The 17,923-nt window shown below is 34.6% G+C and overlaps 1 protein-coding gene across 1 annotated transcript; it reads right to left on the bottom strand.

The window, feature by feature from the left end:
- Positions 1-1,426: 1,426 nt before the first annotated feature.
- LOC144970644 (vacuolar ATPase assembly protein VMA22-like) lies at positions 1,427-15,294 on the bottom strand. Its single transcript, XM_078910474.1, has 3 exons — positions 15,162-15,294; positions 7,962-8,054; positions 1,427-5,194 (listed from the first exon to the last, which is right to left on the bottom strand). The coding sequence occupies exons 2-3, from the start codon at positions 8,052-8,054 to the stop codon at positions 4,616-4,618; spliced, it is 672 nt and encodes a 223-aa protein (XP_078766600.1). The 5' UTR covers positions 15,162-15,294; the 3' UTR covers positions 1,427-4,615.
- Between the last annotated feature and the right edge of the window lie 2,629 nt (positions 15,295-17,923).

Raw genomic sequence — 17,923 nt, 5'->3', positions numbered from 1 at the left:
TTGTAGGAGTCATCATTGTGGTGTCCTTGTGTGACTTTTAATTGGTCTCAAATAACACGCATACACCCACATTGTTTGCTCTTGAATCTTCGTCTGCTCTTCGCTTGAACTCATTTCCTTTTTATTTATTTATTTAAAAAAAATTTTTTTGCAAGGTCTTCCTTTTAACCACTCCAAAATATTTTTATAATGAAGCTATAATGGCCTATATTGTGCAACCCCGAAAAACAAAAGCAAATAAGCAACCTTTGAAATAGCGGAATAGAAGTTAAACATGGCTTCAGATTAAGAAGTTTGAATCTTTTCACAGAGAGACTTGAAAATCTCTGGTGGTCAAATTTGAAAATCACTAGACTCCTGTGCCACTTGCATGGTTCAAATCCAAAAAGCCAAATTTTTTTCTTACTATTCAGTCTATCACTGTTTATTAAGTCGGTATACAGGTTTTTTTTTCTGGAACTACATAATCAAGATTTGGATATTTAGATTTATGCTATAGTATCTGGAATAAACGCCTGCTTTGTCAACATTAAATCTTTTACAAATTAACTTTCTACAAAGAATGGTCACATAAGATCTCAAGAAGACTTCCAGATATCAAAATATCTAAAAACTTGGAAGTTCTTGCATTGTTATTTCAAATTTACTGTTGTCTCGAAAACTTGTTCAGGTTTCAACCTTTTGCAATAATAGTGTTCCACTGTAATTTGGAAATGCATGGGAAACAACTCTTTTCACATTGATAAAGAAGGGGCACATAACCTATCTAGAGACAAGAACAGCAAGGGATATGACCCAGTAGAAACAAAATATAGTTGAAATATTGTGGAATGGCTTGCGTCCCCTGAATAGTATTAAATTTTACCATTCATGGGAGACAACCTGGGTGTGACAAATTTTATTCGCTGCATGTCGTATTTATTGAATTGTCTCCCCTTTATTTATTGCCGTCAGATAGGTTATCTGCCCCTTTTTCGGCACCCTGACTGGAATTATATCCCTTTAACTGACATCTAGTGAGTTGCCAGATAGTTTTTGTAATTGATACCAAACTAGTCTCAGAGAAACAACCAAAATGTTGAGTAAAGAATGCCAATTTCCAGAATTTGGCTTTAAAAACGCCAAACTGGAAACCCTGTCTCCATAAAATTCTTCATTACCAATCACAATAGCATCTTTCTCTCCTTATCATCATCAGTTGGTGTCTGATGCGCCTCTTCAAGGAAAAAAAATTCCCTTTCTCTTCAACACATGTCCATCTGCATCAATATCAACTCCTCTCTTCCCCCCCCCCCCCCTTTTTTTTTTCTTCTTTCCAACAGCGACTTCTTCCTCTCTCTCTCTCTCTCTCTCTCTCTCTCTCTCTCTCTCTCTCTCTCTCTCTCTCTCTTCTCTCATTATAAAGTAAACAAGACAGGAAAAAGTGTTTGTCTAAAATTAAGTGGTTTATTGTATCATTATAACAGCGATAATTGAATTGCGCTAACGACAGTCGAGCTCTATCTGTTTCAAATTGGAGGAAGGACTAAAACAATAATAATGACAACCACAAAAACAACAATTACAACATTAATAATAGTAGTAGTAGTAGTAATAATAATACAATGAAAACCCTGGATAACGACATTGCCAGGGACCGGGAAATTATGTCATTATCCAGTGGTGTCACTATTCCCGGGTTTTCAAGATGGCGAAAAGAGGGGGCATGGTGAGACCCGTGAATACATAACAGTATGATGCGCGGACTAATGTCTGAGAGGACGCCTTCCAAAAACTTTAGAATGTGTATTTCTCCTGTTTACAAAGCGTTTACAAGTTTCGCTTTCACTTTCAAATTTGTATTTTCCTTATTGTGATCGTAAACAGCGCTCGAATGTCAATTAACAAACAGAGTGCCTACTGGCCAGTTCTGACCTGGCCACGGGCATTGGCGCCTGTACTGACAGTACCAAAAGTATGGAAAAATGCCAATATTTGAAATAACTTGCTCTACGACAAATAAATCCGCATTTCCTGTCCCATACTAGTCTATAGGCGTGTCTGGCCAAATGGAAAACAATTTATTGTGTATTTATTCCCTGGCCCATGATTTAAAATATACCGGTTGAGGGCGCTTTAATCACTGCATGAAAATTGTCCTAAAATCGAATGTTGGTAATTCATGGATTGCTTCCCTTGATTCAGTGATTCTATAATATTCTCTTACTCCTTGGTTTTCTCTTCTCCTCTATAATGATGATGGTGATCAACATAATCATCATCCTCAGCACCACCACCACCACCACCACCACCAACATAATCATCACCATCATCATATTCCGCCCTTCACTGCGCTAGCGGCAAGTCGATTTAAATGACGCTCATCTTGGACTTCGCGATTATTATTATTATTATTGTATTATTACAAGTTCAGTGGGTAGAGCAAATTAAAAACAGAGGAATCAGTTTGTGGAGCCACGGTATCAAGGGAAATAATCCACGAAATACTATTATTCAATTTCAGGACTAATTTAATGCACTGGTTACAGCTACCTCTTGCGGCGTATTTTAAATCATGCTCCTGAGAAGAAAATACACAATAATTGGTGTCTTTTTGGGCAGACACGCATTAAATAGGACTAAATTTCATGACACTATAGGTTTATACCAAGCTACCATTAATGTACGACAGTTTCCAGTATGGTAAATTACACAAAACTATCCTCTACAAATTAATTGTAGTCTTAACCATGGAATTCCATCCACATAAATGCCAGGTTATGAGAATTATGATTTTGGTTTTAAGTAAGTGTTTTACAGAGTTTGCGATATTTGTAGGGCATTTCAGCAATATTTAAAAGGAAGGTGATAAGGAGAAAGTTACAAATCTGATGTTAAAAGCACCATAGAAAATGTAAAACAATCACTGACAATACATATCTAATACAGATAAGTGCATAATCATAAGACATAAGACAAAAAGAGGATTCACATTTTTTTTAAAAATCATCTCTCTAAAAACAATGCATGACAACAGTGGCCATATGCTAATGACATAATATCATCCCCAACCCAGGATTCTCCATCTCTCTTAGTGTTTACAAAGTTACTCAGTCTAGATGGACAGCTAATTACACAAACAGTTTGACCTACAATACACTATACAGGGGGCCATCCTGCCATCTTGTTTCAAATTTGTTTTGTTTGTTTTTAAGGGTTTTACGACGCTTGCAACACATTAAGGTCATATCAGCACCAGTAAAATGGAAGAAAATGGATAGTTTTGTTTGTTTTGAAGGGTTTTACGGCGCTTGCAACACATTTAGGTTATATCAGCGCCAGTAAAAAGGAAGAAAATGGGATAGTAGAAAGTTCTAGAATTACAATTAAAGCACCCAAGAGAGAAGAAGACAAAGGGGAACTGGGAACAAATAGGGATCAGATGTAGATTCCAAGAGCATACCATCAATGTACTTAGTCTAGGATCACCTATGTTTCACCTAGACACAAGCATAAGATCCAACAAAGAGAAATACACTCAAATGCTTACATTTCATTATACATTAAAAATAACAAATATAATAATATATAACAGAGAGATGATTTACAAGGAAAAAAATATCATCTCCCAAAACAATAACTATGCATTTGACTGTTTCCCTCTCAGTAAGGCCATCATGCCGGGGCCAGGACAAAACTAAGTAATCTCATTCCAAGACAAAGACAGAAAGCAAGTTGGAAAACAGATATAGGGGGATAGAAGACACAGTAAGTACCTCCCTGCCCACTATGGGAGGTCAGGAACCCCACCCAGTAAAATGGGATAGTAAAAAGTTCAATAATTACAATTAAAGTAAAGCAGCCAAGAGAAAGTAAGACAAAGGGGAACTGGGAACAAATAGGGATCAGATGTAGAATCCAAGAGCATACCACCAATGTACTTAGTTTGAGATCACCAATAAGTCTCATCCGGACACATGCACAAAATCCAACAAAGAAGAATACACTCAAATGCTTATATTATTCATTAAAAATAACAAATATAATACATAACAGAGAGATGATTTACAAGAAAAAAATATCATCTCCCAAAACAATAACTATGCATTTGACTGTTTCTCTCCCAGCCAGGACTCCGACCATGGACCAGGAAAAAACCAAGTAATCTCATTCCAAGACAAAGACAGAAAGCAAGATGGAAAACAGATATAAAGGGATAGAAGACACAGTATGTACTACCTCGCTGCCCGCTATGGGAGGTCAGGATCCCCACCCAGTGTTTCAAATTTGGCAAAGAGAATACAAAACAAAACATACAATACCACATAAAAATAAAATCTAGAACATACTATTTAATCTCAGTAGAGGTAGTGAGTGTATAATGTTGCCTCTGCATTTATATGGAACAACAAAGTTAGTTTTATTTAGCTAGTTGTAGCAATTCATTAAAAACATTTTATGCATAAATATATCTCCTGTAGAAACTCCCCCTTCACTGATTAAAATGTAATATGACTGGTTATGACCGACATGCATGTAAATGCATAAAAATTCAAACAATTTTTTAAAAAACATTGAATAATGATCAACAGGGTTTATAAATTATTTGAAGCAAAATGTTACAGTGAAAAAATTATTAAGATTCATTTTCAGCACTCAGATTAGAATCAGCTGGAATTAGCTTTGATTTTTCCTGCTTCAAGTCAATCATTTTCTTCTGTAAAATTTTGAGCCGATGCTTTTTATTTGCTATGTCAACACTCAAGCTCACAGCCTCTTCGAAACTCGTCTGCGAAGATCTCAAAGCCTGCGGTACTAGAACACCAAACAGGTGAATAGGGTTAGTCCGTTTAAACTTTTTCTCTGTGTCTCCGTCTATCAATTTAAGACAATCCTTGAGCTCTTTGTCAAGGTCTTCTGACTGTGCAGCTGCTCCCCGCTTCCTTAATGACGTATCCCCCTCTTTATCAATCTTCTCACTATCAGAATTCTTAGAAGTCTTACTCTTAACACTTGAACTGTTGTCAGTACACAATATAAATACGTCTTGTGATATTTCGGAGTCACCGTTATCCTTTTCTTCAGATTCAGACATATTTAATTCCACCGTTCGGTTCGCCAGAATATCAGCATCGATTATCTGGTCAGCTGACACCCGCTTCACTCCCATGCTGTATCGTGCCCTAGCCATGGTGAAATATCCATCTTTTAAAACCTGGAAAAGAAAAAAAAAAAGAAAAAAGTAAATTTTAAAAATATTATATGCGCTAGCAGTTCAAAGTACCCTCAGTCTCTTAGCATTTACAATACAAATCACTTCAAAAGAGTAACATTTCTTAAAATCGGTAAAAAAATGTTAATGCTTCTTGTGACAAATTCAAACAATAATTTGTATTGTCAATGACTAAAAGGATGAAAACAATTGTTACCTCCTCGGGTGGGCTAAGAGATTTTAAATAGCACATAACCCTTATAGACTCACATGTGTATGAGTAGAAAAAATGTTTTAAATTAAAAAATTGCTTTTTCTTTTGTGCAATGCAATATCAATTAAATGTGCTTAAAATGATTTACAAAGCATCCAAACCCAACAGCAGCATTGGACAATGATGAGTAAAAGTAATTCTAAGGACTCAACTTTGAACTGAGGAAGTTTAACAGGTCCCAAGTGTCCATACCACTAGATCACAAAACCTTTCCTGGTTTTACGTTTAAGCAGTGATAGTTATTGTAAACATTCTAAAACAAAAAGGATGCTTAGCAGGCAACTTGTATGTTATGAATAAAAATTTGGTTTCATATGGCCCTCTGTGAGAATAAATCTATCATCAACAGCACACTGTAACCGCAGAAATGCACTTTTACTCAATTTTCACTGGCATGATAAACCATATAAACTGACAAAAATTAGAATAGGGAAGTAAAGTTGTTACATCACATCTTCAATTTTTCCAGTTCCAAAATCCTTTGTTTATGTAACCAGTCCTTGGGAGGACTAAAATCAATAGGAGACACAAGGTGGCATAACTATATTAGTGGCAGGATGTACAGGCTGATTGTAAGGAATATGGGACGTAAAAGAGCTAGGCTGAATGATCTTTATCGTCATACATTTAGACTATAAAATAAAAAAATAAAAAATAAAAAATTAAAATTTCCTTTATTCATCCCATAGGGGAAATTTGACTCTAGTTTTTGTTTTTTTTTGTTTTTAAGGGTTTTACGGCGCTTGCAACACATTCATTAAGGTCATATCAGAGCCAGTAAAAAGGAAGAAAATAGGAAAGTAAAAAGTTCTAGAATTACAATAAAAGCACCCCAAAAAAAAATAAGACGAAGGGGAATCAGTTCAAATAGGGAGCAGATGTAGATTCCAAGAGCACACTATCAAAGTATTTAGTTTGAGATCACCAAAAAGTCTCATCCAGACACCAGCACAGGTCCCCACTAAGACGAATACATTCAAATGTTTACAAATCATATGTTTAAAAAAATAAATAACTACATAACAGAGATGATTTACAAGGAAAAAAATATCATCTCCCAAAACTATAACTATACACTCGACTGTTTCCCTCCCAGCCAAGGACTCCGGCCAGAGTCCGGACAAAACCAAGTAATCTCAATCCAAGACAAAGACAGAAAGCCAGTTGGAAAACAGACATAGGGGGATAGAAGACAAAGTATGTACCTCCCTGCCCACTATGGGAGGTCAGGAACCCCACCCAGAATTTGTCTCTAGGTCTATTCCAAGGGAAGACTGGAATAACCCAGGCGCCAGCCACAGTGCTGCGCCGCAAATTGTGCCAGGGTGAGGTGACTTGCTCAAGGCCACACAACGCAGCGGTTGATGATCGAACTCGGTACCTTTTACTTTTTTTGGGGTACGAAGCAAAGACTGCACGCTGAGCTACACTGTCCCAAAATGCCATCACTCTAACTCTAAAGCCAGAAGGTCAATTACACAAGGTATGTATCCAGTTCTCCAGAAGTGATGTTTAACACTTTCCATGAGATTTGAACCAGTCTCTTTTTTGACATCACACTTTTGTTCTCTATTGTTGCCATTTGTGTACAAATGTGTGGGTCATTGCAGTGGGATAAAAATTGAGGAATCAATATTTCATCATATAATAATATGTTAGGCAGAGTAAGTGGGTCTGTTATATTACTTTAAAATTATTTTGCAATAGATTTGAACACTTCTGGGGCTGAAAATAATCATGAAGACTCATTATTTTTTTATTTTCAGTGATGTCTAATTAAGAGTAATTGTTTATATACCTATATCTCTATTTTCCTTTTCAAACGAAGCTTTTATTGTACTAATTCTGGAAAGAGATCATTAGGTAATACCTAGGCCCAGCCGAAAGTCTTTTGCTGAGGGGAAGAAACTGATGAATTTGTGAGAAATATATTTTCCTTGTGAACAGTCTCTTCATATCATTGAATTATTGTAATGTTACTCTAACCTTTTCGGTGCATCCCTCTTAGTAAAAAAAAACCCAAACATTATGTTTGTGATTCAATGAAATTTTTAAAACTAATCCATGAACTTAAAACTAAGAAAAAAGCTATTTTTGCTCTTGGAATATACCGTACCTTTGTTTTCTGTTTGAACGAATCTCATTACTAGTACTAGTCTTACTTATACTTCAACACTTGCATATATAGATAAGCTCTCATCTTCCTTTTCACTGGCATTGAAATGATCTAAAAGTAAAAGCATCTCAGTCAAAATGAAAATCTGTCTTTTATTCTTTAATCTCTATTCTGCCGTACTCTGAAAAAATAAAACACATTAACAATTTTGGCCAGAAGAGCCGCAACATCCCAGGTTTGAGAGTTTTTTTCCCCGAGATGAGGGTAATTTTAATCGATCGATATTCTGGCCAAAAAATTTAAACGTGTATTTTTTCAAAGTATGGCAGAATTGCAACTACCTTACTGCATTTTCTTGGACTGAAAACAGTTACAATTACCTGTTCAAGCTCGGCTTGTTTCTTATACAAGTCCTCCAAGACTTGAAAAATGTCAAGGACAGTCTCGTCTAGTTGTTCACAAATTTCTTCCATCTGTAATTCAGACATACAAATAGATTGTTAGTCCCTTGGTGTCAAAAAACTTATTTATCTTATATGTGATCCATTGTCTCAAAATGGTATTAGTTGGAATAAATCAGACCCTGAGAAGTGAATTTAGATTTAGAGATAAAATGATAAGAAATACTGATTTTGAGACTTCTGCAATGTAAGAAATTGTATTTATTTCTTTACCATATCAAGAAAGGAAATAAATCCCAAGTTTCATGTCTGTGGCTAAAAATGTCGATTATAATTCATTTTATTATTTCAGTCCTACAGAGCCATTAGAGAGATGTTTTCTTTGTTTTGAAGGGTTTTACAGCGCTTACAACACATTAAGGTCATATCAGCGCTTGTAAAAAGGAAGAAAATGGAATAGTAAAAAGTTCTAGAATTATGATTAAAGCACCCAAGAAAAGGCAAGACAAGGGGGAATTGGTTCAAATAGGAAACAGATGTATCATCCAACAGCGCACTATCAAAGTACTTAGTTCACCTAAAAGTCTCATTCAGACACAAGCACAGGTCCCCACTAAGAGGAATACACTCAAATTGTTTAAGGGTTTTAGGGAGTTTGCAACACATTAAAGTCATATCATCGCCAGTAAAAAGGAAGAAAATGGAATAGTTAAAAGTTCTAGAATTATGATTAAAGCACCCAATAAAAGGCAAGACAAGAGGGAATTGGTTCAAATAGGAAACAGATGTAGATTCCAAGATCACTATCAGTGTGCTTAGTTCGAGATCACCTAAAAGTCCCATTCAGACACAAGCACATGTCCCCACTAAGAGGAATACACTCAAATGGTTACAAATCATATATAATATAATGTAAACAAAACATAATACAGAGCATAATAGAGGGATGACTTACATGGAAAAAAATATCATCTCCCAAAACTAACTCTACATTTGGCTGTTCCCCTCTCAGCCAGGACCAGGACAAAACCAAGTAATCTTATTCCAAGACAAAGACAAAAAGCGAGTTGGAAAACAGATACAGGGGAGAGAAGTACAGCAAGAACCTCCCTGCCCACAATGGGAGGTCAAGAACCCCATCCAGTAGGACGGTGATGAATATGTGATTTAAAGAGGACAAGCAACAAACAATAATGTGCTTTGTTTGTTTTGTTTTTAAGGGTTTTACGGCACTTGCGACATATTATGGTCATATCGGCGCCAGTAAAAAGGAAGAAAATTGGATAGTAAAAACATTCTAAAGGTACAATTAAAAGGATATGAGGAAAAGTCAGGCAAAGGGGAATGGGTCCAATAGGGAACAGATGTACATTCCAAGAGCACACTGTCAGTACAGTGTACTTAGTTTGAGATCACCTAAAAGTCTGCTTGTTTTTATTTTTAAGGGTTTTACGGCGCTTGCAACATCTAAAAGACTCACCCAGTCACCAGCAAAAGATCCCACAAAGAGGAACACACTCAAATGTTTACAAATCATATGTTAAAAATAAAAAATAACAGTACATAACAGAGAGATGATTTACAAGGGAAAAAATATCATCTCCCAAAACTATAACTATAAATTCGACTGTTTCCCTCCCAGGCAAGGGTCAGGACAAAACCAAGTAATCTCATTCCAAGACAAAGACAAAAAGCGAGGAAGTAATTGGAAAAGAGATAGAAGGGGATAGAAGACACAGCAAGTAGGTACCTCCTGCCCACTATGGGAGTTCGGGAACCCCACCGAGAACAACAATGTGTAACAATATGCCAACAATCATGAGTAAGTTTTGAATTAAGGAAATTTATTAAAACAAATAAACAGAGAGCAATTGAACTATTTGAATTTTAAAAATGTACAATGAATACAAGCTAGAATTTAAAAATGTGATATTAAATATACACATATATGTAAAAATGGGATTAGATCAATAAATAAGGTTTAAAAACAAATCAAAAACAACAATGAAAGACTTTTCACTTTTCAATCTTTAAAGCAGTATTATTTACATGTTATCAAGATTTTACGTAGGCTATAATAATACCAAATACTTTGTTCTCAAAGCACTTTACAAGGTGTCCCAAGCCAACATCAACATTTAACATGGAGGACGAGAATTGCAGCCCATGAGGCACTATTATAATTTATTTTCGAAGGTAACAACATTGACAAAGAAACAATTATCACAACATGAATATACAGAAATAACATACTGAAAACTGAAAAATTAATAAAACAAAACGATACACTATTTTAAGCAAGCAAACAAAATTGTTCATGAATATTTTAAAAGATTCCACTGAGTAATCTCTACATGTATTTAAAAAATATATTTTGCATGGTAAGAAAATGAAACAAAAATAAATCAATAAATCAACTGAATACTGAAAAAGAGCATGTGGTATTTGTGCAATCTATTAATATCAATGACATTTATAGGACAAACTTATATAATAATAATATAGATGAACAAAGTTAAAAAATGCAAAGTGTTCTTGTATATTTTCATGTATACTTTAAAAGATTCCACTGAGCAATCTCTACGTGTATTTTAAAAATTATGTTTTGAATAGTAAAATAATGAAATAAACAAAAATAAATCAATCAATCAATTGAATACACCTGAAATTGAGCAGAGCATGTGGTGAACTTGAACCACTTTTAATGAAAGATGTATTTCTAGAGATCTTTTAATAATTTTGTACCATCGAAAGAACAATTGATTTTGTATCAGTGTAGACATATAAAGGTAATAGGTATAAAACAAAAGTATGTATTCTCATTCAAATTTGTGGAGCATAACATTAATTCATATGGCTACTAAAATTTTAACCCTTTCTTTGTTGCGCTCTGAGAATTTTGAAAAGTGCCATTGACATTCTTTGAGTAATTATTTATCGCAATGTTCACAAAACTAACATTTATGAAGTACCATCTCTCTACTAAGTTGACATTTACTGCAAATGGAAAGAAATTCTGATCTTGAATCATAATTATCTGCCCAGTAATACTCATTGATTTTAATCCGAGCACTTTTATGATAAATTTACAAGAGACATAAACCTGCTTTCCAGATCTCCAACTGCAATATTCATGATGCACAAGGCAACCTGAAAACCTTCAACAAGGGTGATGGATAAGTAAGACCACCACGATTCAAACAATCAAAATAATCTACAAATCCTTTGTCAATATCGATGCCAAAAGATTTGTTTTTATCCTCAATCAATTCACAAAATTGAAAACAGTCAATAGTTGAAAAAAACTTTTTAGCTACGTATCCTGAAACATAAATAACAACATTCAAGGATATAACTTGTAATTTCAATTTTGTCGAAAGGATAATCATAAACAAATGATTTGTCACCGAATCTCCATGAGTCGAATTCAGAGAGAAAGGATTTAATACTGAGGGAAATGTTTCCTTTGGAAATAGAGTGAATTTGGATAAGTTTTTTTACTATAAGTTTTCTTTCGCTTTGTAGCAATTCATCCAACTGAAATCAAGGTGTTTCCTCCAGACATTTGTCTATATTGTCCGAAACGACCTTCTAAAGTATCAGTTTGAAATTTGCAGTCAGAACAAATTTAAACTGCATGTCGTTTAACAAAAATGGAATTAAAATGATTAAACATTCCAGGATGTGAGTAATAAAAGTGTCTTTACTGAGGAAACCTTCATTTGATGACATACAATGATCATGCCATTTTTTCAGCCATGATGACATGTCTGATAACCATTACAATCTTTCATCCTCACATGAAAAAAATGGAATGGCGGATGGTTTTCTTTTGTTCCGTTCGGAATACTGGTATTGGATATCGACATTCCACCAATGACAAATTATCTTGATGAAATGGGCTGTGCCATCCCATGAGCTAATGCTTCTTCAGAAGGGCCGAGTGATTGTAATGCAACAGCATTTGTTTCGTCAAAGATTTTAAGAGCTAAACTCACTTATTATCGCTCTAATGAGTGAGACTCCATCAGTCTAGTTTATTGTCCTTTGGAACAATCCACGTAAAGTTAGAAATTTTAATAGTTTCACACCACACAGAAACAGCCAAATCATTGTTCATCTAAATACTAAATTTGACAAATAATCCCTGTCGCTCACTAAATTACTACAAATATACTTTTACATGAACATCATTAAATTCTGTTTTGCACTGAAAAAATTTCCATTTCTTCAATCGATCATCCAGACAATGTGTAACATCAGTGAATTAACCAACTCTGTCCTCATCTAAAAATCTTTTGGAGAGTATCTTCTTCCCTTTCCTCTGGCCTCTTTCTTTTAGATCCTGGACTTTCTCTTTTTACAAGTGGTGGTGACGATAAATAGCCAGGGAGGTTTTCAATTATACTGGGAACAGCCTTTGATTTTAATATCTTCCATTTACGTGGAATAACTGTATCTTGTTTTCCTTTAACACCTGGGATAATGTCATAATATCACTTTTGTTAAAGTGTCTTTCACAAACGACAGTATTTTTGGTTAGGAATAAATTTCTTCTCAGAATTTTCCTCAACCACAATTCCTTAAGTTCAGGGTCTTTGGGAAATTCAAAGCGTGAGGTGTATGTGTTTTGCTCAGAGTCTCATATTTTATGTTTATAACTAGATATGCAAACAGGAACGCAGCACTTATTGACCATAATATTTTTGATGTCTCAGGAATGTGTAGCTCAATCTGAAATACATACAAAAATAAAAGTTTAATGACTGATGATTCTTGATATATTTATACATTGTATTAAGATATATAATGCATTATACATAATAATAATTTATCAAATGTTTATATAAATATCGATGCAGATGTTAAGGAGTGAATAGTTAGAACTTTCTCTATCATGTATTATCAAGCAATCATTGATTAACTGTTGATTTGTTTGTTAGTCTATCTAGCCATTCTTCAATCTCTTTATTTTTACAACTCTACCCCTGCACCACCCCTTATCTTTAATTTTGCTGTACAATTCCGAGACCCCTCCAGTTTCTTGCTTTATTTATTTATATTTTGGCACATCTTTAATATTAAACAAAAACACTAATCTTAAATCACGATATTAGTCATTCATCATCAGTCAGTATTTCATCATTACAATTTATGACAATAAGACAGACTTTGATTTGTTTCGTTGTTTCATTGATATTGATATGCAAATTGTTTCGTTGTTTCATTGATATGCAAAAACTTAAGTTTTATGATAATGAATGTAAAATACTTAAACAATCATCTGCTATTTTAATATTGAGTTGTATCAGGTAGAGACTTATGTAGGGAGAGTCTTGAATATCAAGTAACAACAATATTTAAGTGACAAACAACATATTAATGTCTCCAAACTATAATAATGATAAAAATGAAATAAATCATTTTATTTGAACTTTATAAAAAAAGTTATAGTACCTCCAACACTAGGTCTGACTCTGACCTGAGTGATTAGACATGGTTTCTGATGCTGATTTAATTAAGATTACCAATTGTCAATTTGAATTAAAATAAATTATATATTAATTAAGCTCCTTACCTTTTTGTCATGCGATTCTTCTGTAAAATGTCTTTGTTTTAACTTATTGAAATTCAAGTTGACGATAATGAAAAGTTTAGAGGATTCTATTTAGTTAAAAGGGCAAAGAAAAGAAGTTGATGCGATTGCCGGTCTAATCAGGGCGCAGACATATTGGAAAAGGTAGTGCGCAATGATTTCAGCTTGATCTTATCACGCAGTCAGAGTATCCCTTTTAGTAGTCTCAAATAGGAAAACGTAGATGAAAAATAAATCCTCAGCTCTTTTACTTTTTCAAGCTTGAAACGACCAGCCCCAAACTACACTGACGAGTTTGAATGCTCGTAGCGGATATATTTTTGTTGAGGACAAATACGTTTTTTGTGAGTAGAAGTAGAAGTATTTACACATCTTGTCCTTATAGAGCAGTAAAATTAGGTGCCCCAAACGTAAACAATAACAAGTTGCTAGTGATTTTCGTTAGGGACCAGAATAATTTACGCACAATATAGGTCTCCCAATTTTGTAGTTTGAGTTGTAGGCAATACACTTTCAGTATTGAAAATATGTTTACATAAAATCTAACAGTTGCAGAAATAATGATATAAGGCTAAATTATTCTGAAAACCAGGCTCTGAATAATTCTCGTCTTGTTCACAACAGCGCAATAATTTGCTCTGGTCTAAAAATAGATAGACTGTAACTTTTGATAAATTTTACCTTTTGTTCCATAAAATATCCATATCTAGACATTATTTGATGCATGATCGAGTATTTATGAATATGTGTTTCTTTTGCCACCTAACAGCCAAATTTTAAAGGTTATTTTTTTCTATAATTTACATTGGAACGTGAGCTGTCAAGACAGGAACATGTGGTTTGCCATGTGCTTCTAGACCTTTGTTTACGTTTGGGGCACCTAATTTTACTGCTCTATAAATTATAATACATAAAATTCAGACAAATCCATTGCAACGTTGTTTTTTTCTCTAATTTTTGAAATGTTGTTTTTTGTGTGTAATTTGTTACCTTTCATTGATAACTTATATTGAGAAATCTAGTAATAGTAATACTATGAAAAAATTAAAAAACATAGTAAAAATAGAAAATATAAACTTTTACTTTTATACCAAGTAGTGATATTTCAACTCATTCAATATGGGTGTCTTACAGACAATAAAACAAAACATTGTAATATTGAGCAAAACGGCAATCCCCGTTAGGTAAATTCCTCTCGGTGATTGACCGCTCACCGTGACCGGGTCAGCAGGTGTAGTGTCAGGAACGGGATACCGGACCGTCTCAACTAAACTGTTGTCGTTGTGTACGCTGTGAGGGAATAATGACAGCCTTTTTTTTTTAGTCAAGATTTTTTATAACGATTTTCCATAGGGTTTTTAAAACGGGTATGGCAATATTCAAGAGTAAGAATGAGTGACATTGAGGAATGGAAGGGAAATTGAATGAGAGAAGAATCTGATAAACAATAAAAATATCGTCTGAGTGAGGAGATGGTGGTGGAGAAACGGAAGAGTCCAACCCAAGAGTCAAGAGACGAAAATAACTCTTGAGATTCCTAATAATTTTCAAGGATAAGCCTGCAACACAATTATAATATTTACCCTGATTACTGTTATGACTGATTCAATGACGGAATGTCAATAGAAATATTGGCAAAAGCTGGCTGCAAAAGAAAATTATAAGTTTGTCGACATGGTCATCATCAGTCACAAGTCACTAGCTTTTGTGATTGAACTCAGGGTTGCCAGATTATTTTTCAACAAAATGCCAGGGGAAGACTCAAAAAATGCCAAAACACTCAAAAAAATGCCAAAGTCTGTTGACTCCACCCCCACTAAGAAAACTACTCACTTTTGATAGACAATTTACTATCATATCCTGGTGGCTTGCGTGTTTTCTTTTCTTTTTTTTTTTTTGAATTATACTAAATTTCCTGTTGGGGTAATGAAATAATTAAGAAAAAGTGTCATTTGAAGTATAATATACAAGAAAAGAAAATGCCAAATGAAAATGCCAAATGCCAAATGATTTTTCTAATGCCAAACGGTTTTCAAAAATGCCAGATTTTTGGAATCTGGCATTTAAAATGCCAAACTGGCAACCCTGATTGAACTTTCACCTTTCCACTTTCACTTTAGGAACTGTGTTTTCAGTCCACCAGTGGACTGAAAACACAGCTGTCTGTGTTCAGTCCACCGGAAATAAAAATATTTTAAAATGACCAAATATCGTCGACACTTAATCAATATTGACCACATTGATACTGAGCCTGTTATAGGTTAGGCATAATCAGAAATGGACATGCATAAAATTTCTGACAATTTGACGGATTAATAATATCATTTACAGCGTTTTATTTACTCTCGGAAAGTCTCGAAATCGGGCGCCAAGATTCTTACCGTGGCTGCTAGATAGCCATTGGCCTGACCGATTTGGCCAAAATTGGCCTCACAGAGAATAATGTTTCTATGATTAATTTAAAATTAACATTTATATCTATTTTTCATTTTTCATAGTCCGTTAGAATTTTTGTTATTATCAAAACCGATGATTTTTCCAAGGAGATCAGAGTTTTGGTATTGTTTGCACAAGTAAGGTTCTATTTGGCCACTTTTCACATCGATCACTGGCCTCGAGCACGCCTGTGCCCCTCCCTCCCGCCTCGGACAGTCTTGACTGTCTTCTTCCAACATCCTTTTCTTTCAAAATCATCCCTTGTCCTTCTCCTTGTAGGGCGAGTCTATTGTTCATTGTCTATCATGTCTTGTAAAATTAGATTTTTTTTTACTGGTATCCCATTTCTTCCATTCTACTAGCCCTAAAATGACCTCAATGTTTTATAAGCGCCATCAAACCTTTAAAAACAATAGAGTATAGAGTCCTTAAAAGAACGTAGAGTCATCTTCCTTAACATTTATATCTATTTTTAATGTTCCCTGGTCCGTTAGAATTTTTGTGATTATCAAAACCGATGATTTTTCCAAGGAGATCAGAGGTTTAGTAGTGTTTGCCCGAGTAAGGTTCTATTTGGTCACTTTTCACATCGATCACTGGCCTTAAACAGGCATGTGCCTTCCCGCCCCCGCCTCGGGCAGTCTTGACTTAGTCTTCTTCCAACGTCTTTTTCTTTCGCAATCATTACTAGTCCTTTGGCTTCTTGTAGAGCTATTGTTCATTGTCTATCATGTCTTGTAAAACTAGAATTTTTTTAATGGTCTCTCTCTCTCTCTCTCTCTCTCTCTCTCTCTCTCTCTCTCTCTCTCTCTCTCTCTCTCTCTCTCTCTCTTACTGACGCTCCCTCAAACATATTCAAGACCCTATAAATATAAAGTTGTTCTCTTAACTTTTTGGGTTTTTTTTTGTTTTTGTTCGTTTTTGTTTCGTTTTTCTCCTGGCTCATATTTTTACGTACAAGTCAAAGAATGCACAAGGCAATAAATTTTGACGTCCCACTGTGTTCTAAATAAAAATAATATTAAAAGTGAGTAAAAGTAATTAAATTAGAAAAATTCAAATTTCTCAAGTCACCAGGAATTGTGTCAACGTGTTGAAATTGCAAATTAATTAATTTTTTTTTACTGGTATCCCATTTTTTCCTTTCTACTAGCCCTATCTCTCTGACATTCCCTCAAACATATTCAATACCCTATAACTATAAAGTTGTTCTCTTACTCTTAACATTTTTTTTTTGTTTTGTTTTCTTTCGTAAAGCGAATACCCTTATAATTGAGCTAGAGGGACCCCCCAACTTCACATCAAAGACCCATTTAAATACCTTTAAATATTTGAATTTGAAATTAAAAAATAAAAATTTAATGAACAGTAGTCCTTCAGAGGCATGAAGCCCAAGGAGCCAGGGTTTATCCCAGTTTCTGTGGCATGAAACAGACAATAACAATTTCTTGCTACTCTTTGGATAGGAAGGTAGTCTATCACAAAGTACTTTCCTGAGATCTGACAGACTGATCTACCCAATCACAACCCCCCCCCCCCCCCCCCGGCGTTAACGTTATGGCTGTATGAAATATTTAAGTTTAAGTAGCAATTATTAAGTATACAGAAGAACAAAGTAGATTTAGATGACTCAAGGTAGGTGGCTAGACAGCTATGATTTGCCAGAATTAGTGATATAAATTTGTAAATGATCATAGTTGTTAAAATGAAGTTATAACGATGTGACGTGGTGAAAGAAAGCACACATAAATATAGATAGTATGCAGATGACGTCACTCAGGCCTTTGTTATTGTTTTTGCCATCCGCGTTTGTGAGTTGTTCTCACTAAACTGTATTAACCAGACTATAAAATTTCATGGTTACACAGAGTTTGTGTGTTGGTCCGTTATACTTCCGGATGGCAATGTT

Source organism: Berghia stephanieae, chromosome 4 (assembly GCF_034508935.2).
Source record: "Berghia stephanieae isolate SIO BIC M18660-M18661 chromosome 4, UCSD_Bste_1.3, whole genome shotgun sequence".
Classification (NCBI taxonomy): Eukaryota; Metazoa; Mollusca; class Gastropoda; order Nudibranchia; family Aeolidiidae; genus Berghia; species Berghia stephanieae.
This window is presented reverse-complemented; position numbering and strand designations above follow the sequence as displayed.

Bases quoted from the DNA above. Each gene is read 5' to 3' on its own strand.
- LOC144970644 (XM_078910474.1), bottom strand. From the start codon at position 8,054: ATGGAAGAAATTTGTGAACAACTAGACGAGACTGTCCTTGACATTTTT. The intron at 5,195-7,961 runs GTAATTGTAACT...TTTCTTTTCCAG, and splicing joins AACAAGCCGAGCTTGAACAG to GTTTTAAAAGATGGATATTT.